This window comes from Pistacia vera, unplaced genomic scaffold, assembly GCF_008641045.1.
Source record: "Pistacia vera cultivar Batoury unplaced genomic scaffold, PisVer_v2 Contig924, whole genome shotgun sequence".
NCBI classification, from domain to species: Eukaryota; Viridiplantae; Streptophyta; class Magnoliopsida; order Sapindales; family Anacardiaceae; genus Pistacia; species Pistacia vera.
This window is the reverse complement of record NW_022196806.1, coordinates 204,544-227,692: the sequence shown is the minus strand read 5'-3', so window position 1 is coordinate 227,692 and position 23,149 is coordinate 204,544. Positions and strand designations below refer to the sequence as shown.

General features: G+C 30.9%; 3 protein-coding genes and 1 long non-coding RNA gene across 8 annotated transcripts; all 4 read left to right on the top strand.

Moving 5' to 3' along the window:
- Window positions 1-411: 411 nt before the first annotated feature.
- On the top strand, window positions 412-3,516 carry LOC116120108 (OVARIAN TUMOR DOMAIN-containing deubiquitinating enzyme 2-like). 2 transcript variants are annotated; one of them, XM_031406045.1, is made up of 8 exons: window positions 412-559; window positions 989-1,072; window positions 1,171-1,216; window positions 1,643-1,751; window positions 2,326-2,417; window positions 2,515-2,577; window positions 3,053-3,171; window positions 3,442-3,516. In XM_031406045.1, the coding sequence occupies exons 2-8, from the start codon at window positions 1,008-1,010 to the stop codon at window positions 3,488-3,490; spliced, it is 543 nt and encodes a 180-aa protein (XP_031261905.1). In that variant the 5' UTR covers window positions 412-559; window positions 989-1,007; the 3' UTR covers window positions 3,491-3,516. The 2 variants fall into 2 exon arrangements, with proteins under 2 accessions (XP_031261905.1, XP_031261907.1); XM_031406047.1 differs by lacking the exon at window positions 412-559 and having other exon boundaries at window positions 989-1,031.
- A 6,022-nt stretch (window positions 3,517-9,538) lies between these two features.
- On the top strand, window positions 9,539-15,525 carry LOC116120115. Its single transcript, XR_004126492.1, has 9 exons — window positions 9,539-9,844; window positions 10,181-10,265; window positions 10,470-10,515; window positions 11,099-11,155; window positions 11,550-11,638; window positions 11,876-11,940; window positions 12,195-12,272; window positions 15,304-15,386; window positions 15,467-15,525. It is a non-coding gene; the product is annotated as an uncharacterized LOC116120115 (long non-coding RNA).
- A 304-nt stretch (window positions 15,526-15,829) lies between these two features.
- Window positions 15,830-18,394, top strand: LOC116120095 (disease resistance protein RPS5-like). The gene is made up of 3 exons (XM_031406032.1): window positions 15,830-16,310; window positions 16,395-16,992; window positions 17,392-18,394. Exons 1-3 carry the CDS (start codon window positions 15,830-15,832, stop codon window positions 18,392-18,394), a joined length of 2,082 nt encoding a protein of 693 aa, XP_031261892.1.
- A 459-nt stretch (window positions 18,395-18,853) lies between these two features.
- LOC116120111 lies at window positions 18,854-21,185 on the top strand. 4 transcript variants are annotated; one of them, XR_004126490.1, is made up of 5 exons: window positions 18,854-19,109; window positions 19,688-19,784; window positions 20,018-20,449; window positions 20,671-20,862; window positions 21,049-21,185. XR_004126490.1 is itself a non-coding variant. In XM_031406054.1 (4 exons), the coding sequence occupies exons 2-3, from the start codon at window positions 19,931-19,933 to the stop codon at window positions 20,836-20,838; spliced, it is 687 nt and encodes a 228-aa protein (XP_031261914.1). In that variant the 5' UTR covers window positions 18,854-19,059; window positions 19,688-19,930; the 3' UTR covers window positions 20,839-20,862; window positions 21,049-21,185. The 4 variants fall into 4 exon arrangements, 3 of the variants coding, with proteins under 3 accessions (XP_031261914.1, XP_031261913.1, XP_031261912.1); XM_031406054.1 differs by having other exon boundaries at window positions 18,854-19,059; window positions 19,688-20,449; XM_031406053.1 differs by having other exon boundaries at window positions 18,854-19,091; window positions 19,688-20,449.
- Window positions 21,186-23,149: the final 1,964 nt, after the last annotated feature.

The following is a 23,149-nucleotide window of genomic DNA, read 5'->3' as shown; positions in this document are numbered from 1 at the left end:
ATATTAATCTTTGGTCAAACTTTAACCGGGTAATGTTAAATTCACTATAAAGGATTTTTTGAGGAAAAAATCTCAAATATTTAATTAAACTAAATCTTTCTAAATTATAAATTAAACATAATTAAGACTTAGGGAGAACTTGTCCAGCACATGTTTATTTAAAAGAAAAAAAAAAAAAAAATTCTCTACAAGATATCTTGGTAACCAACTGCTCCTTAGCTTTCGTATATTTTTATCATAATTAATCTCTTTTATCACACCTTCCTTAACAGTTACTTATTTTAGCTAAACCAAAATAAAAAAAACAAAAAATCCCATGAAAAAAATCTTGGGTTTATATAATTAGCTCTTGTTTGTGGGTCCATTGTGTTTCCTGTTATTCTTATCTTCTCCATTTCTTTACTGCAAAGTTACATTCTTTTATTCCATTTCAGATCTAAACATTTCATTCGGTACTTCTTTTTGTTAGTATATATGCTCTTTTTATTTTTGGATTCCCCTTTTGAGTTTTGATTGCTTATATTCTGTCCCCGTTTGCTTTCTGGATTGTTTTTCTAAGGTGGGTTGGTTCAAATTTTAATTTTTAGCTTTTACTTTGTTTAAAGATTTTTTTATTTTTAATTTTTAATTTTGTTTCAAGATTGAATTATTTTATTTTGTCAAGATTGGATTCTTTTTTATTATTATTTTGTTTTATGTGTGTTCACGAAGGAGAGTTTTCGTATATTCTTGGCGGGTTTTAATTAGCAAGTTCTTCTGTTTAGTTTTTGATCTTCTTTTATATATTCTATGTTACTATGGTTCTATTCTGAGGTTACAGAAGTTGTGAAATTTGAGGTTTTTTATGTGTTTATTTGGTTATCCTTTTTATATAATTAAAGGGTGTTTTTCAGGTTATTGCTTCATGCCATTGGTTTCTTGTTTCCTTTGTTTATGCTGTTGCTTAGAATCTTGAAGCATATAATGATTAATTTCTGATTGTTTTCAGGTGCATATATCCTTGTAAGATGGACGGGATTATAGTTAGAAGGGTGATTCCCTCGGACAACAGTTGCCTTTTTAATGCTGTTGGGTAAAGACTAAACTATAAAATTATTGTTAGTTATAATGAAATGAGTTTTTGTTTCTGTTTTTTCATTGCTCTTTTGTTTCTCTATTTACTATTTACAGATATGTTATGGACCATGACAAAAATAAAGCTCCAGAATTGAGACAGGTTCTTATCTGTTACATCTTATCTTTGCTGCTAAACATGTGTAGTTAAAGATCTTAAACATAATTCGATTTCTGTTCATGTGTTTGCTATGGTTTATGGGGGATCTTCAAGCTTATGTGCAGTTTTGAGAATTGGTGGGATGAGTTTATTGCAGTTAAATATAAATGTTCAAATTTTATGTGGTTGAATATCTATTTAGCTTGATACATCTAATATATGCGCTATTTGTGTCATGTGAGATTAATGATGCATAGAAGTTATGCAAAGTGCTTTTATTTGTCTGTCGGTCTTTCATTTTAATTATTATTTTGAAAACAAATTCTACAAACGTTACTGAACAGACCTATGAATGAGTGATATAATTGACATATTCTATTTCCTTTTCTATTTGATTTTCTGAACACTGTGATTTATGAACTTTTGAAGGTTATAGCGGCAACTGTGGCAAGTGATCCTGTAAAATATTCCGAAGCTTTTCTTGGAAAGCCAAACGAAGAGTATTTTTCCTGGATTCAGGACTCAGAGAAGTGGGGAGGTTTGTTGAACTTCTTTTCTTAGGGCATGTTTTGATGGTCATTAGACAGTTGAAAGAAGATGGGTCTATATTATTACATATGCCATTAATGAATCATCTCAGAATTGCTAGCGTTTCTTGTTTAGCTTCATATATGGGAAGCATCTAGCTTTGCCATAGTTCTTACACTTGGGTAAAGAGAGTGACTTTCGTGTTTACACCATGGCAATGTCCTGCATGTATATGTGCTTGTGTGGTTGGTTTAGGCGATGACCTTTTGTACTTATTTTGCAGTTGGCTCAGCTGATAATTGAAAATGTTATCTTTATTCTCTTATCATGATAGACAACCTGAAGTGACATTTTGGGTTGCTTTATATGAATTTCCTATATTCTCTGCAGTTCTCAATTTATTCTAAAATTAGGTCCGGTGGTTTCTTTGCTCAAAAGGAAGTTTCAATAGATTGCATATGCACTTCATTTCAGTGAATTTGTTTGGCCCACTGTGTGTTTTGTGTCACAATCACGCTTGTATGTTATTTTCGTCACTTGTTGATTAGTTGTACTGACGTGGTTATTTGTGTTCTACTCTGAAGGTGCCATTGAACTCTCCATATTAGCGGATTATTATGGACGTGAAATTGCAGCATATGATATTCAGACCACTAGATGTGATTTATATGGCCAGGTTACAAATATTCGCATCTGTTTTCTTCGGATTCCAGCAAATTTGCATTACTAAATTTCTCTTCCCTTTTTTTCCCTTCTTATGTTCTATTTGACAGGAAAAGAAGTATTCTGAAAGAGTTATGCTGATCTATGACGGGCTTCATTATGATGCTTTAGCTGTATGGAACCTTATGACCCATTCCTTCAAATAAAATTTTATTTTTCCTTCATGTTTTTTAATTGATGATATGGTCAAGTAATGTATTATTATAGCTTATATATAGAAAGCCTGACATCTCCAATCAATGCATGTAAGAACTCCTGGTCAAGGAGAATCAATCAGTTTATGGATGTAGCTAGATATGTGGGCTGGTGGCCTAAAAGTTGAAAAATGTCATAACTAAAACTTGCATTTATAAATACGTGTTCGAAATTTGTAGTGGTGGTGGTGACTTCTCTTGCTTAAGTTACTTCCCCCAACCCCTATTTTAACCATATGTTATATTACATATTTGCATGTACCGCCAAAAGGATTTGCAAGAGAGGACTAGTTTGCATATTTGCTGCCACCATTTGTTTAAGAATTTGTTGGTGCTAGTCTTAATGTTTTATCTATTCACTCGTGTGCTTGACTGAGATATGGTGTATCAATAGATGTCTCCATTTGAGGGAGCTCCGGAGGAGTTTGATCAGACTATATTTGCTGTGCGGAAGGACAGGACCATTGGGCCAGCTGAGGGACTTGCTCATAATTTTGTTAAGGAGCAACAAAGGTAGTATTTAAGGATCTATACAAGTCCTACTTTAATGATCAATTCTTTAAAATTTTTAAATGTTTCATATCTCAAAACGAAATGTGACTGCACAACACTGTTTTCCATATTAGTTCAAATGTTATTATGCATTGTGGTTTATAGCTGTCTGTTGTGAGATAGATTTCCAGATGTTAGAAATCTTTTGTTTCATTTTATTATTTCTATGGTATTTAAGCATTGAAGCAGTTTACTCTCATTGTTACATCACCTAATACATGTGTTGCTCAGGAAAAGGAGTTACACGGACACTGCCAACTCACTTTGCGTTGTGGAGTAGCCAAATTGGCGTCATTGGCCAGAAGGTATTTTTTCTATGCTAACTGTGTTGACCTTAAGATAGTAAAATTACATAATAAAGCTGAAAAAATCCATGGTACATGTGAATGTGCCATGCCAGTTTTCTCCATGTTCTTAGTTCTTTCTTCTCATCAGATTTCACAAATTCTTATGCTGTTACTGATGAGCTTCTTTTACATAATTGTACAGGAGGCTGTGGAGCATGCTCAAGCAACGGGCCATGCTAATTTTCAGGAATTAGATAACAGTAAGCATTTGAGAAACCGTCGTAAACCGACCCATTTTGTTTCAGTGAAATCTTTGACATCAGAATCACTGGCTTGCTGAAGAACTAATAAACGTTTTCTGTTACCTTTGGAATTTGCAGAAATATTAGTGCTGTATGATTTATAGCTGGAAGTTACAAAATCAAAAGTTAATACCTGTTATATGCAAGAATACGGAGTAATGCTTTGAGTTACGGCTCTTATAGATACTTCTCAATGTTGAGGAATTAATTGCTTCCATTTTTCTGAATGGGGGTTTATTGGGCTCCTTATTTTTTCCAATTATTATGATAAAATTGACAAAAAGTCTTCTAGCCGATAGCAATTAATGTATCATTCATTCATATGACTATAGTAGATATATTTTTAATAAAACCATTAAATAGGTGATTAATTAGGTAAAAGACTTCTGTAGCAACATAATAATTTGACAAATATTAACCTTGATTGGTATTATTTGACCAATTACAAAAAAACTGACCCAGTAATAATATTGAATAAGAACCATTTTCAGAGTTTCAAATAGAGGGCAAACAAAAGGACAAAATGAGGAAAGAAACATCTAAATCTAATCTAAAGGATTTGTGAATTTGAGCATAACCAGTTTACACATAACTCACACTAGATTTTTTCAAAAATCTTAAAGGAAATCAACTATTTTTCTTCCATTCAACAACAAAATCCCAAAAAAATAAAATAAAATAAAATAATAATAATCTTGAAGAGCAAATTAAATCCAAAGAAAAAAACCCTCCCAAGAGCAAATAATTTTGTATTTTTGGCTGATATGTTGATATTCCCACAACTTCAAGAAAACTAGTTATTGATATTCCCACAACTTCAAGAAAACTAGTTATCTTTCAAAGAGATTTCAAAAAAGTATTGAACTTGTTTTTTGAAAGAGAAATAACATGGATTCATCATAGACATTGATATTTTTATTGCGTAATTGAGAATTAAGTTATTTGTTATGCGCAAAAACTGGGTTTATTGATGTAGTATTGTAAAAGAAGAATTTTTCTTCATTCATTCAACATAATATGAAAAGTTTAATGAGAATTTTGGAAGAAATTACTTAGGTTTTTAGGTAAGATTAATGATTGAGGAATTTCTTGGGGTGAACCACCCATTTGTGGCTCGATGGATAGAGGGGCGTTTGGTTGAAAACGTCTTGATGTTGAGTTTGAGTTGTACCAGGTGACCAATTACCATACCTAAAAAAAAAAAAAAAAAAGAATTTCTTGGGGTGCTTTTATAGCTTGCGATTTTGTTTTTGGTTTTTCATTATCAAGAGTTTTTCATGGTGTTTTTGTTTAATTCAAATCACTATTGCGTGTACGGGTTACAATGATTGAAGAGTTTCTCTTTGTTTACCAAAATAGCAATCAATTTGTAAGAGTGGTGAAACAATTGAGTGTAAGTTATGGGTAAACTTTTTTTTTCTCAAATTTATATGAACCATTAGATTAGATTTAGACGAAGGGTGGTTGGTTTATGTCTCATTTTAAATCAATAATTTGTGTTACAATAGGGAATAGGCTAACCATAAATTAATATGATAATTTTTAATGAGGATAAAATAAGTATTTCAGTGGTCAAAGTCGGTCAATCATAAATGGAGACTTAAAAAAAAAAAAAAAAGGTTAAATTTGATATTTTCTCAAACTAAGGCAGAAGTTTTGAAACGAGGGGTGAGAATAATTTAAGAAAAGAAAAGGTGAAAAACTGTAATTCGGACTTTATAATTTAATACTGAAGTCTTTGCAGACTTGGTGGATCATGTTTCCACTTAGAAAGGCAGGACCAACTTTCAAGGCACATTTATCTTGAAGTTGGACTTATTATGAATATAATATGATAGAGACTCAGTGAGGATCTAAAGTTATGAGGCGAGTTTCATTTCCAAGGAAAAACATCGATTTATGATCTTTAAACTTTGATATAATAATTTACTTTAATTTGGACAAGATTATTTTCTACTTTTAACTGCTTCATTTGTTATCATTTACTTGCAAGACTGATTGATGATATATTCTATTACTGAAGAAGGTGAAGAGATTTTACAAATATCTAATTATCTTAAAAGTGGAAAAGGCATTAAATTTTTGTCATGTTATATATTAAACAAGGTTGTGGTGAGCATGGTAGAGTTGTGGTGAGCATGGTGGGTCATTCTCCTCAAAAGGATGGAAAAAAGCTCACTAAAAAATATAATTTAACATAAATCTATCAATTAAAATAAAAATAAAAAAAGCTTTTCCGATCTTTTTTCTTTATTGTAACTTATCTTTGCAGTTAGGGGTGTCAACTCGGCTTGAGTTTTCATGAGCTGAGTTCAAGCTCGCCAGAACTAGGCTTAAAAAAGCTCGAGCTTGAAGCTCAATTGGGAAAGTAAAAATGTGGAGAATCGAAGAGGTTTTTTTTTTTTTTTTTAGCAGCTTGAGCTTGATTAAGCTCAAGCTCAAACTCGAATTTTCAACGTTGAGCTTGAGCTCAATACTGTAGCAATCAAGCTAAGCTTGATTAGTTCAAAGCTCAACTTGACTTAGCTCACTTACACCTTTTATCTGCAATTATCTAGCTTATACACAGAAGGAAAGTGACACTCAAAAGACACCTTTAATCTTTTCTTTTGATTTGATAAGTCAATTCTCTACATACATGGTGGGTCATTAATTCCACTTACAAAAGCAGAGCAAACGTGTTTGAGAGGAACTGGAAAATAATGCTTTCTTAATTTCCTATTTACTCTGAAGTTGGACTATTTTACAAGTTGCACATTCTCATTTATCTCTATAGCAACTCAATTTTGTGTGATCCAAAGTTTAGGCACTTTTAGGCAAAATCGGTTTGAAAATACCCTTGAACCATTAACTAAACCGAAAAATCAGTTTAGTCATTTTTTGGAAACTGAAAGGAGTTTGGTTTTTTAGATCGGTTTCGGGTTATATATATATATATAATGATTGGAAAGGATGTCCATTCCAGGAACATTTAGTTTCGTTGCGCGAAAAATACCCACTTTCCCCTTGTTTCAAATATTTTTTTCTATTTAACCCTAAAATAATTTATTAAAATTTTAATTATTTTTATTTAATAATTATTAAATTAAAATATTAATAGTTAAATTAAATTATTGTNTGTGTAGTCGATCTACATATCCAAGTAATTTTCATCGGGCAAAAATTCATATTTTAACTGCAAAAGGAGGAGAGAGACGTTGACTGTTATTTTCATATGTTTTCTTTTTTTTTTAAACAACTTTTATCATTAATTTGTTGGGGGGATCTCTGTCAATACAAAATCTAACTCTTCTTTTATTGTTCAGATCATTTAGGTAGTTCATTATTTTTGAAGTCAAACTCTTGCTTCTTCAAGATAATACTTTTGACGTCAAATTGTCTCCTTAAGGTACTGCTTCACACATTGAACTCTCTTATGATATTTTAATGCCATAATATAATATATTTTCAAATATTATTCTTAACATTAATACAAATTTCTTAATGTTATTTTTTTTTTTAAGTCCGAAGGTGTATGTTAGTTGACTACGTAAAATGTTAATTTTTGACTTTATACCTTAACTGATGAATTAATTGGAAGGAATTGTTAAAATTTGTGTGAAAATGTTAAAATTTGACTTTATACCTTAACTGATCGATAAATATTAAATTTTTGCATGGTTATCAAAACTATCATACTTCTATCATACAGATTTATGGGATTTGATATTCCAATTCCACTTACTTCTGAGCAAACGTGTTTGATTGGAATTGGAATAGCATGCTTTCTGAGTTAGTGGCATTTTTCCACCCAAAGTTCACCATAATTATTTTTGCACTCATAAACTTTTAAAACTATATTGTCTCACCCATCAGACTTTCAGACGTTAGTTTTAACAATAAAAGGGTATTAGCTCAACATATATTAATAAATGTATTTGTTTTCACCACTTATTACTTATGTCTAAACAATTTCGGTATTTAGGTTATTTGTTTTTTCTGAATTAAAAGAAGTTAAAAATTGTTACCTAATTTTGAATATGAAAGTAATGATAATAAAGATCCAAATTAAATTACTAATTCACCCTTATATTACTATCAAATTCACATAGCTTTTACATTATATTATGAAACAAATTACCTTCACTAATAATTAATTAAAAAAGTTTTTATTATTAATTTTAAGGGCTGAACGTAAAAAATATCCAATTATTGGAAATCTTTCAAGTACAATCTCTCAAATCAATTTATTTTCTAATTTTATTCTAGTCATCAAAACAATTGGGTTATTTTTAATTTTATTCTTAAAAAGAAATCAGATAAATAATCCTTATTGCAAGTGTAAGAACTGTTTGACCTTTATCACCCAAAGTTGAAGTGTAATCCTTATTGCAAGTGTAAGAACCGTTTGCAACACGTTTTCATACGAAGGTACAAATTGTGTTGAGTTAGCTTGGATGTTTAGCCAATTACAATAGTTTAGATATTGACTAAAGTGTTTATTTGAGAAGCATTGTTTTGTCAATTATAATTAAATTTATAATTGTTGGTATGAGTCAAATTTAACATTAATTTTTGTTTTATCTATATCACCCTTTTAAGTTTGGAGTCATGACACTAAAAGCATATAATATTTCATTTTAAATTCTAAGTATTGACGATTGAAATGACAGTTAGATTAAAGTAAAAACTTTGATTCTATAAACATTAACTTTTGAATTTATTGTATAGACCTGACCGTATTAACTTTAAGTCTGTACAATAAAATCATATAATATATTGTTTTAAATTTCAAGTCCGGGCAATTAACTTTTAAGTGCACACTAAAATTAATCTTATAATATCTTATTTTAAATTCTATGTCCTACAATTGATTTGAAATGACAATTAGATGTATTTGAAATGACAATTACATTAAAGTAAAAAATTTAATTCTTTAAAAAAGAATATTAAAGAAACCATGGCTAATCACCACGAACTATGCATCTCATAGCAACTGCTTTTTCAGTAATGAAAAATAGACTTTATTTGAAATTGAATTTTTATCACAAATATCTTCATTATAATTGTTGGTGTAAGTCAACTTTATAATAACTCTTAATATATAATTAAATTAAAATATTGGTAACAAACCCAATGTTTTGAAAATATGTCATTGGGATTTGATTTTTACTTAATGATATGAGAGAGAGAATTAAATGAAATTTGAAATTTGAAATTAAAATTTTATTTTTTTATTCTGCAAAGATAAATAGGTTTTTTTATATATATGGATCACCCTATAAATAGGTTTTTTTATAATTTTTTTATTTCATTAGAATTTGATTTTCACTTAATAATGGGAGCTTGTGCTTGTGAATCTTTGGACGTCATCTAGAAAATTTGATTAATTATCTGTCAAAATACTATCTTTTGCTACTGTTTATATTCTAATTTTGCCCTTATCAACTTCATATTTTACCGGATTTTGATTTCTTTCTATAATTTCATTTAATTCGCATCCCTAACCAAACAAATAAAAAATGAAAGGCACGATAAAGTATTTCGAAATGATGATGTTATTATTGAATTTGACATTGTTTGGGGATTTGAAATACATATCTTTTAAGGGGTAGTCAAATGGAATTCTCATCAGTAGCTTTCCATAGATGTATTATATTTTGCTTAAACACCAGGTATAGGTATGAATACTAACTTTAATGTTTTTAAATATATCTTAACAATAATTTATTCTTTAATTATGTTGTTTTAATGGAGTTTAGCATCTCATCTCAACATATAAAAAGATTGCTTAAAAAACAGGCCATACTTTAAAACCACCTTTGAAACCAATAATAGAATTAAGTGTACCAATTATAATGCTCTAGTTATACCAACTCAAATATTCAAATTAATGAAAGGATAAGAAATTGTAATGTTGATCTATCAGAGTTTGAATTAAAATGTGTGTTCTCACTTCCTTTGCTTCATAATGAAGCTAGGCTTTGCAAACTATGACCACACCTTCTCAAGCTCGGAAGTGATAGAGTTCTCGCAAATATCTGAATATCAATGTCTACTGCTGAGGTGAGCTTTCAAGATATATATCATCATCATATTTTAGAATGCTTACTTATTGTCTACCACTTCCAAAAATATAGAATAAAATAATTACCACTTGAATAGCATAAGCTTCGAGAATTTTGTCTTTTGATTTGTGGTAGACTAAATATGTTAATCATTCCTTCACTTTCAATTATTTTAATTTACATTTCTGAGAGAAAAAAAGGAAAAAGGGAAACCTAAAAGATTAAGTACATGATAAGATATATAAACACTTGTTTCTGCTAACACCTCAATGGCCGATTAAGATTCATTATTCATAAAGTTTTGATCAGATAGTTTGTTGTTTATCGTTTGCAGCTTGTTTTAGATTGTGTGGCGATATTTATCTAGTGAAGTTCTAAGAATTACTGAAGCCATCTCTTTACTCGAGAAAGTATTCAAAGTAAGCAACGTTTTTCTTTTCTTTTCTATTTCATTTGTTTTAGATAAACATTACTATATAATTAAGTGTTACTATAGTGATTTGGTGTAAAATTAGTAAGATTTTTGGATTAAAAATCAGTTTTAAAAAAAATCATTAAATTTATTTTTTGGGCATATCTGTCAATACAAAATCTAACCCTTTTTTAATCTTCAAATCAATTAGGTAGTTCATTATTTTGCAAGTCTAGTTCTTGCTTCTTCAAGACAAGGTATTGCTTCACACATTGAACTCTCTTATGATATTTTAATGCTTTCAAATGTTAATTTACATAATTCCTAATATGTGAAGTTAAGATTAAATTGTGACATTTGCTTTAGAATTAGCTCTCTTATGACATTTGTTTACTACAGCGAAAACAACTTCTTTTACCACTCCTTTAAGGGCTGAAAAAAAAAATCAAATTTTTGGAGATCTTTCAAGTATACCTTATATCAATTAATTTTCCATTTTACTCGTCATCGTCAAAACAAATAGATAAGAGATTTTGCAAATATCTAACGATCTGAAGTTAATTTTCATGTTTCAATATGATTACTCAATAATCTTTGAACATCATCTGGAAAATTGATTACTCACTAGAATACTTACTTTTGCTAATGTTTATCTTTCTGATTTTACCTTTATCAACCTCATATTTTATCGATTTTTGATTTATTTCAATAATTTCAGTGATTTCGTTTATTAGGCTATCTAATAAAATTGAAGGTAGGGAAAAGTAAATCAGTTGGGTGTTGTTAGTTTTGATTGTGTGTGAGGTATATTTCACTTGAAATTGTATGTGTAAGGGATAGTGAAGTGGAGTTCTCATCGGCAGCTTCATACTGGATGTACTCTGCTTATACACAAAGGTATGAAAATTAACTTTTATGCTTTTCCATAATATTTTAATAATAATTGATTCTTTAGTTATGTTTTTTTAATGGAGCTTAGCAGCTGTATATCACTCAGTGATTAGAAATCTTATCCCAACATGTGTACCATTCATATAAAATTGAACAGGGCCATGCTTTTAAACCCACCTATGAACCAATAATTGAAGCAAATGCACCAAGAAATTAAACTTTTAAAGATCAAGGACATGCCACAATTACAATGTTCTAGTTGTACCAATTCCAATGTACAAATTAGTTAAAGGATAAGAATTTGTAATGTTGATCTATCAGAGTTTGGACTAAAATGTGTCTTTTTAGTTGGTTATATCAGAGTTTGGACTAAAATGTGTCTTTTTAGTTGGTTATGAAGCTACGCTTTGCAAATTGTGAGCTCACATTCTCAGGCTTGTAAGTGATAGGGATTTTGCAAATATATGAACATTGGTATCTATTGCTGAGGTGAGTTTTCAAGATATATAGCATATTCATCCTATTTTGTAAGGATTAGTGATGGTCTTTATAAATACAATTTTTATCCCCATTGTACTATTGACATATAAATACAAATAATTCATTATAGAAGAATATATACATATTATTCTTTCATTATTACCAAGAATTGTATATTGAATATTTCTTTAAATGTTCCTATGTGTCATTAATGTGTATGTTCACTCGTCTTCATGCTCGTAGCAGGTAACAAAAGTTTCAAGTCTCAAAGTGAGGTGCCTTTTTCTAGGTTACAACCTTCCAATATTTAGGTATGATTTCTTAAGATTTATGAACTATGTTATTTACTTTAATTACTATTTATCTTCTAGTTTTTGCTAAGCTAGATATGTTAATTATTCTACTTTCAAATATTTAACTTATATTTCTAAGAAAGAAAAGGAAAATTAAAAGATTAAGGATGAGATAAGATATATAAACACTTGTTTGGGCTAACACCCCAATAGCCGATTGAGATTCTTTATTCATAATTTTGATTAGCTAGTTTGTTGTCTATCATTTGCAGCTTGTTTGAGAATTTTGTGGCAATATTTATATAGTGAAGTTACAAGAAGTTATTGAAGCCATCTCTCTACTCAAGAAAGTAAGCAACATTTTTTCTTTTCTTTTCTATTTCATTCGCTTTAGGTATAGATTCTAATAATCAATTCTTCAATCACATCATTTTGTCCGATATTTCTATAGAAAAGGAGACCCATTGCTTTACAAATATATAATAATAAATACAAAATTTTGATCACATCTTATATGAATATTGTCTATTTACTATTTTTTTTATTTACCCAAAAACTTGAGAAAGAAAAAAAAATTAATTTGGTTTTATAAAATATTATTTACACATGAATTAAAAGATTTAATTTAATCTAATGAGTATTTATTATTGTATTTTTCTTCAGATTTACTATATATACTTATCACTTTCGCATACCATTTTGTCCTCCAAATTCTTTGGCAATCTTTTAATTATTTACAATATGTTAAATCTAAAGTTATTGTCATTACTATTATTTCTTTCTTATTAAATTAATTATTACGAANTTATTCTTTCATTATTACCAAGAATTGTATATTGAATATTTCTTTAAATGTTCTTATGTGTCATTAATGTGTATGTTCACTCGTCTTCATGCTCGTAGCAGGTAACAAAAGTTTCAAGTCTCAAAGTGAGGTGCCTTTTTCTAGGTTACAACCTTCCAATATTTAGGTATGATTTCTTAAGATTTATGAACTCTGTTATTTACTTTTATTACTATTTGTCTTCTGGTTTTTGCTAAGCTAGATATGTTAATTATTCTACTTTCAAATATTTAACTTATATTTCTAAGAAAGAAAAGGCAAATTAAAAGATTAAGGATGAGATAAGATATATAAACACTTATTTGGGCTAACATCTCAATAGCCGATTGAGATTCTTTATTCATAATTTTGATTAGCTAGTTTGTTGTCTATCATTTGCAGCTTGTTTGAGAATTTTGTGGCAATATTTATATAGTGAAGTTACAAGAAGTTATTGAAGCCATCTCTTTACTCAAGAAAGTAAGCAACATTTTTTCTTTTATTTTCTATTTCATTCGCTTTAGGTATAGATTCTAATAATCAATTCTTCAATCACATCATTTTGTCCGATATTTCTATGGAAAAGGAGACCCATTGCTTTACAAATATATAATAATAAATACAAAATGTTGATCACATCTTATATGAATATTGTCTATTTACTATTTTTTTTATTTACCCAAAAACTTGAGAAAGAAAAAAAAATTAATTTGGTATTATAAAATATTATTTACACATGAATTAAAAGATTTAATTTAATCTAATGAGTATTTATTATTGTATTTTTCTTCAGATTTACTATATATACTTATCACTTTCGCATACCATTTTGTCCTCCAAATTCTTTGGCAATCTTTTAATTATTTACAATATGTTAAATCTAAAGTTGTTGTCATTACTATTATTTCTTTCTTATTAAATTAATTATTACGAAAGCCCTTATTTAAAAAAAAAAAATCTCTTTAATCTATAAGATTTATATATTAACTGTAATCTTAAATAATGCATTTTGCAATTTTTCTAATGAATATAAAAAAAAAAAAAAATAGACTTTGAAATTTTGAATTTTAAAAAATATCACATTATTTACATATATCATTCATTAGGGTGTGTTTGGTACAGTATTTTGAGTAATATTTTTGAAACAGTTGAGTTCGGTTGTTATTACGAGAATATGATTTGAAAATGGGCAAAAACACCCTTATATTTATTAATTTAGCTAAACACCTCTTACAATAAAACACTAAAAATTAACAAAAACACCATCACACACTCATTAAATGTTGGCAGCCAGCCACTATTGCCAAAGGATGACCAAATCTAGCCGGTTGTGTGCCAATCTGGCTGGAAAAGGCTAGATCGATGCATGACAGCCACATACAGTTGGTTGTATGCCATTCTGGCAGATTCCGACCACCTTTCAGCAGTGGTGGCCCGCTGCTAAGAATATGTGGGTGGGTGGGGGTGTTTTTGTCTGGTTAAATTAATAAATCTAGAGGATCAAAAAATCTAAATATTTTGAGTTGAATAGAAAATGATTGGATTTTGAGAATATTGAAACAAATATGTATTTTGGGTATGATAGAAATAAGATAGGATAGAATAGTGAAACAGAATTTTATTATTATAACTGTAATCTTATATTTACATTCTCTATTATTGTTACTTAAATTTGAATATGAAAATAATGATAATAAAGATCCAAATTAAATTACTAATTCACCCTTATATTACTATCAAATACACATAGCTTTTACATTATAATATGAAACAAATTACCTTCATTAATAACTAATTAAAAAAAATTCATAATTAATTTTAAGGGCTGAACATAAAAAATATCCAATTTTTGGAAATCTTTCAACTAAGATCTCTCAAATCAATTTATTTTCTATTTTATTCTAGTCATCAAAACAATTTGGTTATTTTTAATTTTATTCTTAGAAAGAAATAAGATAAATAATTTTCTGTATACTACATTTTTTTATAACCAACAGACCTCATTAAGAAAAGTTTTCTAAAATATATGAAAATTCTCAAATGCGGACTAATAAAAAACAAGCAAATTAAAACTGAACATTGTTTTCCACCTTTAATTTACGAAAGACCACCTTCCAGTCTTTGTTCTTTTAGGTTCACACATGAGATTAAATTAAAAGGCAAGGATATTTTAACTTAAATTTTAATGCTAATTGTGAGTCGTATATTAATTACAATCAAATAGTGTTGAATCTGTTGATAGAAAATAATTAATATTTAACTTGAACTTCTGAACCCATAATTAATCTCTATTTATGTTGTCGCTTTATATAATTTAATTATAATTGAGGAAAGATCAGTTACAAATATTAAAAGAAAATATTTATGACAGTTGAACACATATTTCTTAATAATTTAAATTAACCTAATAGCCACGACACTGACAACTATTAGTCTAGTACCCAGTTATAACACTTAACAATATATTGCTTCTCATAAGGAATCTTATTCACATCCGCGTTTTTTTTTTTCTTCTACAACATTATTCTGATCTTGTTTCCTTTCTTTACTTCTTGCAGCTAAGGCTAGGACAAGCTGGGAGCTTGTGCCTCATTGGTTTTCATTCAAAGTCTTGTCATTTCACAATTACCTAAAGAGAAAGGTGTTGCAAATTCTCATTCACCCTTTCAATAGTTTTTTTGTTTGATATCATACTAATAATCAATTTCTGATATCATACAGGATGGAAACAGCAGCACTTTGTGGAACCCATTGTATCGGAGGTTGAAGAAAACTGTTGAAGTAATCAAACGTCTCGTTCGTTATTTTTTGTTTCAAGAGCATTGTCAAAGATTTTTTAGAAGATATGGCCATTTGGACTGTGCACGTGACCGTGTGCAACAAGATGTTGAAAATGCGACAAGAAATACTGAGGTGATTGAGAAAGAGGTGCAAAAGTGGTTAAAAGATGTGGACGAAGTCGTCAAAGATGTTCAGAAGTTAAAAGAAGAAATAGAAGGAAATCAAAAAAGTCATGGTGGGCGGTGTCTTAATTGGGGTTTGCGATATCGGTTGAGTAGGAAAGCAGAACATAAGAGACATATTATGTTCAATAAACGGGAAAGTGGCAAATTCGACAAAGTTTCCCATCTTGCCACATTACCAGGGATAGAATTTTCAGCCCCTAAAGATTTTCATCTCTTCAAGTCTGTGGAACTTGTTTTTCATCAGATTATTGAGGCACTAAAAAATGATAAAACTCATGTGGTTGGCCTGTATGGCATGGGTGGAGTAGGTAAGACAACTTTAGCAAAAGCAGTGGGTAAGAAAGTCAAAGAAGAGGAAATTTTTGATGAGGTTGTGGTCATTGTTGTATCCCAAGCTCCAAACTTCAAAAATATTCAAGGTGACGTTGCAGACTCATTAGGTATGAAATTGGAGGAGGAAGGTGAAGAAGGAAGAGCAAAGCTTTTGCATTTGAGATTTGTGGAGACTAAAAAGAAGATCCTCATAATCTTAGATGATGTTTGGAAAAAATTTGACTTGAAATCTAAGATAGGAATTCCTTTTGGCGATGATCTCAAAGGTTGCAAAATCCTTCTGACAAGTCGCAGACAAAACGTATGTATTGGTATGAGGTGTTAGGCAGGAATTCTTCTGAATGAACTAGATGAAGATGAAGGATTGACTTTACTTAAAAAGCATGCAAGTATACTTGATGATGAATCCCATCCATTGAATGATCTAGCAGTCAAAGTTGCTAAAGAATGCAAGGGATTGCCATTAGCAATTGTAACTATGGGGAGTGCTTTAAAAGAAAAGGGCATTGATGAATGGACACTTGTGTTTGAGAAGTTAAAAAAGTCAAAACTTGTGGATATATGTAAGGACATTGATGTTGATGAGGATGTATATGCTATTCTCAAGATCAGCTTTGATTATTTGGAGGGTAAAGAAACCAAGTTATGTTTTTTGTTGTGTTCGTTGTTTCCTGAAGATTATAAAATTCCTTTGGAAGAATTGGTTAGATATGGAATGAGGCTAGGTGTTTTTCCAGATGTAGACTCAATTGAACAAGCGAGGAGTCAACTGCAAGTAATGGTTAATAAGCTCAAAGCTTCTTGTTTGTTGACAGATGCTAGTGAAGAGGGATTTGTAAAAATGCATGATGTGGTTCGTGATGTTGCCTTGGGAATAGCATCCAGAGGAGATAATGTATTTCTTGTTAAAGCTAGCTTGGGATTGACTGAGTGGCCAAAGCAGGGAAGGCACCTTGGACAATATACTGCAATCTCCTTAATGGACAACAAAATAAACATGCTCCTGATCAGTTGGTGTGTCCAAAGCTCGAAACTTTGTCATTGTCTCGTCAAAAGTATTATGAGCGACGCCGCAACATTGGAGTTTCAAACCATTTTTTTGAAGAGATGAAAGTACTAAAAAATGTAAGTCTAATTTATGTGAACCTGTCATTAAAATCACTTAAGTTCTTGACAGATCTCAAAACTCTAGAGCTGATTGTTTGCAATTTGAGAGACATTTCTTCCCTCGAACATCTTGCCAGACTTCTTAGTTTAAGAAGTTCACTGTTTGACAAATTTCCAAAAGAACTTGGGGCACTCACTGAATTAAGATTGCTTGATTTAAGTGATTGTCGTCACTTAAAGAGAAATTTCCAATGTGATAAAGAGATTTTCTCAGCTAGAAGAATTATATGTGGGTGACTCCTTTGACAAATGGGAAGAAGAAGAGACGAGTGTAGAAGGCAGCAATGCTAGTCTTTCTGAGTTGAATTCTCTATCCAATTTGGTTGTACTATTTCTGAAAATAAATGCTAAATGTCTTTCGAGAGACTTGGTTTTTATTTTCAACAAATTGGTAAGATATGACATTAGTGTGAACACTGATTCAGAGTTTTCTGTATTAGAATCAAGAAAAGGAGCTTTAACAGTGAAAGATATTGAAGCAGTCTCACTGATTTCATTAAAATCTTTGTATCATACCTTAGAATATCTATGTCTGAAAGAAGTGACAGGCTGTGATAGTATCCTCCCAATCATTGACAAAGGGGGATTAAATAAGTTGATTTCTCTTGTGCTTGAAGATTGTAAGGATGTGAAGTGCATCATGGATACAACAAAGATGCATGTTCCAGCCCCTACGTTCTCTAATTTGGTGAAATTATCTCTTAGAAAGTTAAATCTTCTTAGAGAAATATGTTGCGGTCCATATGAAAAGCTTCAGAGTGGTTCTCTTGAAAATTTGGAAGCTATACATGTAGAAGAATGCCCTGGTATATGTAGCTTATTTCCAGCAATGTTGCTACAGAGACTATATAAACTGAAAGAAGTGACAATCCAATCTTGCAACAAGCTGGAAGAAATATTTCAACTTGATGGGCTCTGTCATAGAAGGGAAGAAAATCTTGCAATGCTTTCAAGTTTAGCAAAGTTAGACTTGGCAAACTTACCACAACTGAGATGTATATGGAAATGGCCAACCCATATTGTAAACTTCAAAAGTCTTACAATTGTTCAAGTGAGAGAGTGCAAAAGTTTGATTTATCTCTTCACTTTGTCAGTTGCTCAGAGTTTGGTCCAACTGAAATCACTCAAAGTTATTGGTTGTGAGAGTTTGAAGCATTTGTTAATGAAAGAAGGTGATGAATGATTACAAGGAGGAGGAAATATTATCAAAATCTCATCATGCAGCTGTTGTGCTCCCAAATTTGGCGAAGTTAAGCATTGAAAGATTACCACACCTGAGGTGTATATGGAATGGGCCCTCTTATCATGTAAACCTCCCAAGTCTCACAGATGTTGAAGTGAGAGAATGCAAAAGCTTAACTTATGTCTTCACTTTGTCATATGTTTGGAGTCTGGTGCGGTTGAAATCACTCAAAATAGCTGGTTGTGAAAATTTAGAGCATCTGGTCATAATAGAAGAGAGTGATAATGACAAGGGAGAAGAAATATCATCAAAACATGATCTTCAAATCCAAACTCCTTTCTTGTCAAAACTAGAATCTGTCAAGATAAATTCATGTGAGAGATTGGAATATATTTTTACAAAAAAATTTAAAAAAAATAATAAAAAAAATAAAAAAATTAAAAAAAAAAAAAACCCTCAGTTAAAGAAAGTCTTTTATTTGGATAATGGAAGTGAAGAAAATGTAGTTGCCGGAGATGGAAAGGAAACTGCACTCATCAAGCTCCCTAAGTTGAAAGTACTAAGACCGGATGGACTTGCAAGCATCATTAGTTTTTGCCCAGAAAATTTTCATTCAAGTTGGCCAGCTTTGGAACATTTCACAATAGACAAGTGCTCTAATTTGAGTATGTCCTTCGTTACTGAAGTTGTATCTAAAGTACGAGATCTACAAGATGTATATATCTTTTTCTAATTGTTTATCAAGATTTCTTGAAGCCTTTGCTTTGGTTTTTTGAACTTTTTGCTCTGATTTATATTAGTTTCTTTATCAGAAATATTAGTATAGACATTTTTTTTAATTAAATAAAATTATTTTAAGACCAGATTATTTACTTTAAAATGAATGTCTTACAGTAGATATTGTATAAACTTGAAAATCAATAAACAAAAAAGACATCATAGTTGTTTAATTATTATCTAGAATGCCTTTTTTACATTGACTTGCATATTTGGTAATACCACGGGCGATTCTTAATTTAATAATTAAGAGATTTTTTGAGCTAATAATATTCAATAATATATTTTTACTTTATTTAATTTTATTTTGTGAATCAATGAATTAAAGCTAATAGATTACTTAGAACTTTTGTCCTGTTTTAAGTCCGATAGCCAATACCAGAACGCTGTACTTAACCCTTTAGTAAATCTAGAATAACTTTATTATTATTATTATTGTTATTATTTTCCATTACTTTTAATGGTAAAATAAAAGATTCCCTTCATTGTCTTATTAATGTGATTTGTTTTCTCCAGAATTTGCAAAGTCTAAGGATTGGCAGTTGGAATCAGTTGTACGACACAGTTCTCTCTGGGCTGAAAGATGGCTTCTTCAAAAATTTGAAAGATTTAGGTATCAACAATTATGGAGTAAAAGTGTTATTTCAGTTGGAAGACAGAGAACAACAAATATTATCACTCCCCAATTTGAAAACATTGGAGTTGAGATATTTGTAAGAATTAGAAGGTTTATGTAAGAGTCCTACGCTCGTTTCAAGCATGGAGAACCTTAAAACTTTATTTATATACCAATGCAATAGCCTGAAAAATATCTTCTCACCTTCTCTTGCCAAAAATCTGTGGCAGTTGCAATTTCTGAGCATCTGTGATTGTGGGGAATTGGAGGAAATCACTGTTGAAGAAGATGAAGAGAATCAAATTCTATTCTTCCAAAATCTCTTGCGAATTGTTGTTGTAAGATGCCCTAAAATAAGACGTTTGTTTGCTATCTCGGTAGCTCCAGGTCTTCAAAAACTGGAACATCTTTGTTTACGTGAGAACTCTGAATTGGAAGAAGTATTTGGAGACAAAGATGTCGATGATATCGTGGATCACATAGAATTCGTGCTGCATCAACTTGAACGGTTGTTACTCCACCAATTACCAAGTCTCACCAAGTTCTGCCGTTATCACTTCATATTTCCATCTTTGAATCGTTTATTGATCATTAAAGGGTGTCCCAAGATAAGTTCAAGATTTTTCTTGGATCAAGATCATTCTGTGCATGCCAAAGCAAATGTACTTCTTTTCAAATCCTTATGTTGTTGTAACAATCATTATTAAAGATTTTTGTCAAAAATTTCTTGAATTCTTCTTAGAAAGGGAGTTGGGTCAAAAATTTAATTTCTTTCTTTATTTATTTATTCATTTTTTCACTTCCACTTGTTGTTTTCTATAATGTCACAAAAAGCTTATTATTACATTCTCATTTCATATGCTTCAATTAATTGGTTCCGCAGGCATTGACAATGGGCAAGGAAGATGAAATGGCAGAGTTCCCTTCAGAGCCTTCCATCGAGATCAGTTGCTTTGGTTATCGAAACATACAAGAAAGTTTACCGCTATACATAGAAAAGGATGAGCAAAGTATCAACCAGAATGAAGAAGAAATTAACATCGAAACTTGAAACATGGTCATGATTGCTAACCAGGTAATATTTCTGTATTTTAGTTTTCTCCATTTTTGTTGTATTGTTGTAGGTTTTAATTTAATGATGAGCAGAGTATCCACCAACTATTTGTGGAAATTCCCCAACGTAACTCACATATCTTAAAAGCTCAAAACGTAGACTATGGCTATTGCTTCTGTTGATTGAAATTTCTTTTGATTTTTTCAGTTGGTTCCACTGAATCCTAAGAATAGTGGATGTATTTGAAGGGATGAAAAGTGTTGAGCTTATAAGTAAAGCTTGATCAAGCCCAGCAGCAGCTGTAAGGATTTTAGTAAGCTTAGCTTATTTTGATTAATGTCAGTTTTAAGTTTCTGTTTTAAGCAACTTTATAAATGCTTAGTTGTAAAATAAAGTAAAAAATGATTACTGGGATCTGCTTGTACTCGCTATGTAGCTACAGTATTCTTCTCCTCTTTCAACATTTTCTGGCAAATATATGTGAGCATCCAGTAGTTGAGTTTAAAGGGCTGGTCTCGTGATTATTAGAATTAGTCTCCTTCAAGTTTTGAAAACTCTACTGCTTCACTTCATCAGCTTCATGATTACTCAGGTCAACAAGGTGAAAAGGGGGTCCATGGGTCTACAACGTTATCACATCTTTTAGTTTCTTTTGAATGGTGATGTTATTTGAGTTTTACTTGCATATACTTTTAACTAAAGATTATTAAAAAAATGCATTTATAATTCTACTTAATCACTAGTTTTTCTTGATCATCTGAAAGTTGGTATTCTAAGCTCTAAGTAAAATTCCTGTTCCACATTTTTTTATTAAATAATGTTACTTTCTCTTCTTAATGATATTATTCAATAAATATGTTTGTTAGCTGTAAATTGTAATTTTATTAAATAAATTACTTTATTTTTAAATATTTAACTAAAGTATTTTAAAATTTTATGTCATTATCTTAAATAAAGTTATAGGATTTTATTCCATGTTTAAATCAAAATGTATGATTTTTTTTAGGTATGCGAGGTATTTAGGCTCATATTGGAGTGTGTTTAGTCCTCAACTCTAAAGACATAATAACAAGGAAAAACCTACACCTAAAAATCATGTAAAAATGCAAATTTAAAAGAACAATATTGTGCTTATAATTGATTGATGGATTTGCAATCACCAAGTAGTACAAACGCAAGGCTAAAAGGGGTAAAAAAGGGAATCAAGTTACAGGACAGGTGGCCAAGGATTAACATGAAGGACAACAAGGAAATAAAGCTGTGGGAAAGATGGCCAATAATTAACATGAAGGGCGGCAAGCTGCAAGACAGGGGGTTAGGAATTAATATGAAGGACAGGTGGTCTAAGAGGTGGCCTGGGAGATTGTGGGATCTGAGGAATCAACATGAAGAATGGGTGGCTTGACAAGTGGCCTGGGTAGTTGTTAGGGATTGTGAATAAAAGGCTAGGACGTGTGTGTGTATAGGGGTATTCTGAATATTAAGGAAAAAAGGGTCTGGGAGGTATAGGCCCTTGAAGTCCAACTGGCTCTTTCTTATTTCTGCATTGTTCTTTTTATACTTAATACTTTTTTATGAGTGTATTAATGCAAGTTATCTTTTTCTCCTATTAATTGATTGGTTGGATTATTACTTCTTGTTATTTGTGGTTGGAAACATTGTGTACTGTTGGAATTTCGGTTGTTTTATTACTTTTATTCTATGTTGAGAGTGACAAGATCAGAGATACTCATCAACTGGTATCAGAGCTTAAGCTCACTAGGGCATGGTTAACACTAGGATGGAGGGGAAAGTTGACAATTTAGAGAGAGACATAACTAGGCTTATTGAAAGTGTTAACTCCATGAGGGATATTTTAGTGGAGATGCAGAATTGAATGAGACAAAAGGATGAGGAAGAAGAATTGCGACGCCGACAAGTAGTGTTGGAAGAAGGAGAACAGTCGGGGACAAGAAACCAACATGATGAACCACCGCCGCCGCTACCGCCACCGCCACCACCACCACCACTCTACCAAAACGGAGCTTACCAACTCGGCAACGGAGGGAATATGAGAGAATGGGAAGGTCAAAGGTTGGAGTTGCCATTTTTTTTAGGCGAAAATCCCTACGGGTGGATATTTTGGGTAGAGAGATACTTCTCTATCAACCAAATAGCTGAAGAACACAAGGTCCAAGCCACGGCGTTGTGCATAGAAGGTGAAGCTTTGCACTGGTTCTAGTGGACAGAATTGAGGATGCCGATGGCGGGATGGATGGCGTTTAAGGTGGCACTTCTATAGCGGTTTAGTGGTGCCTAAGAAGTCAAC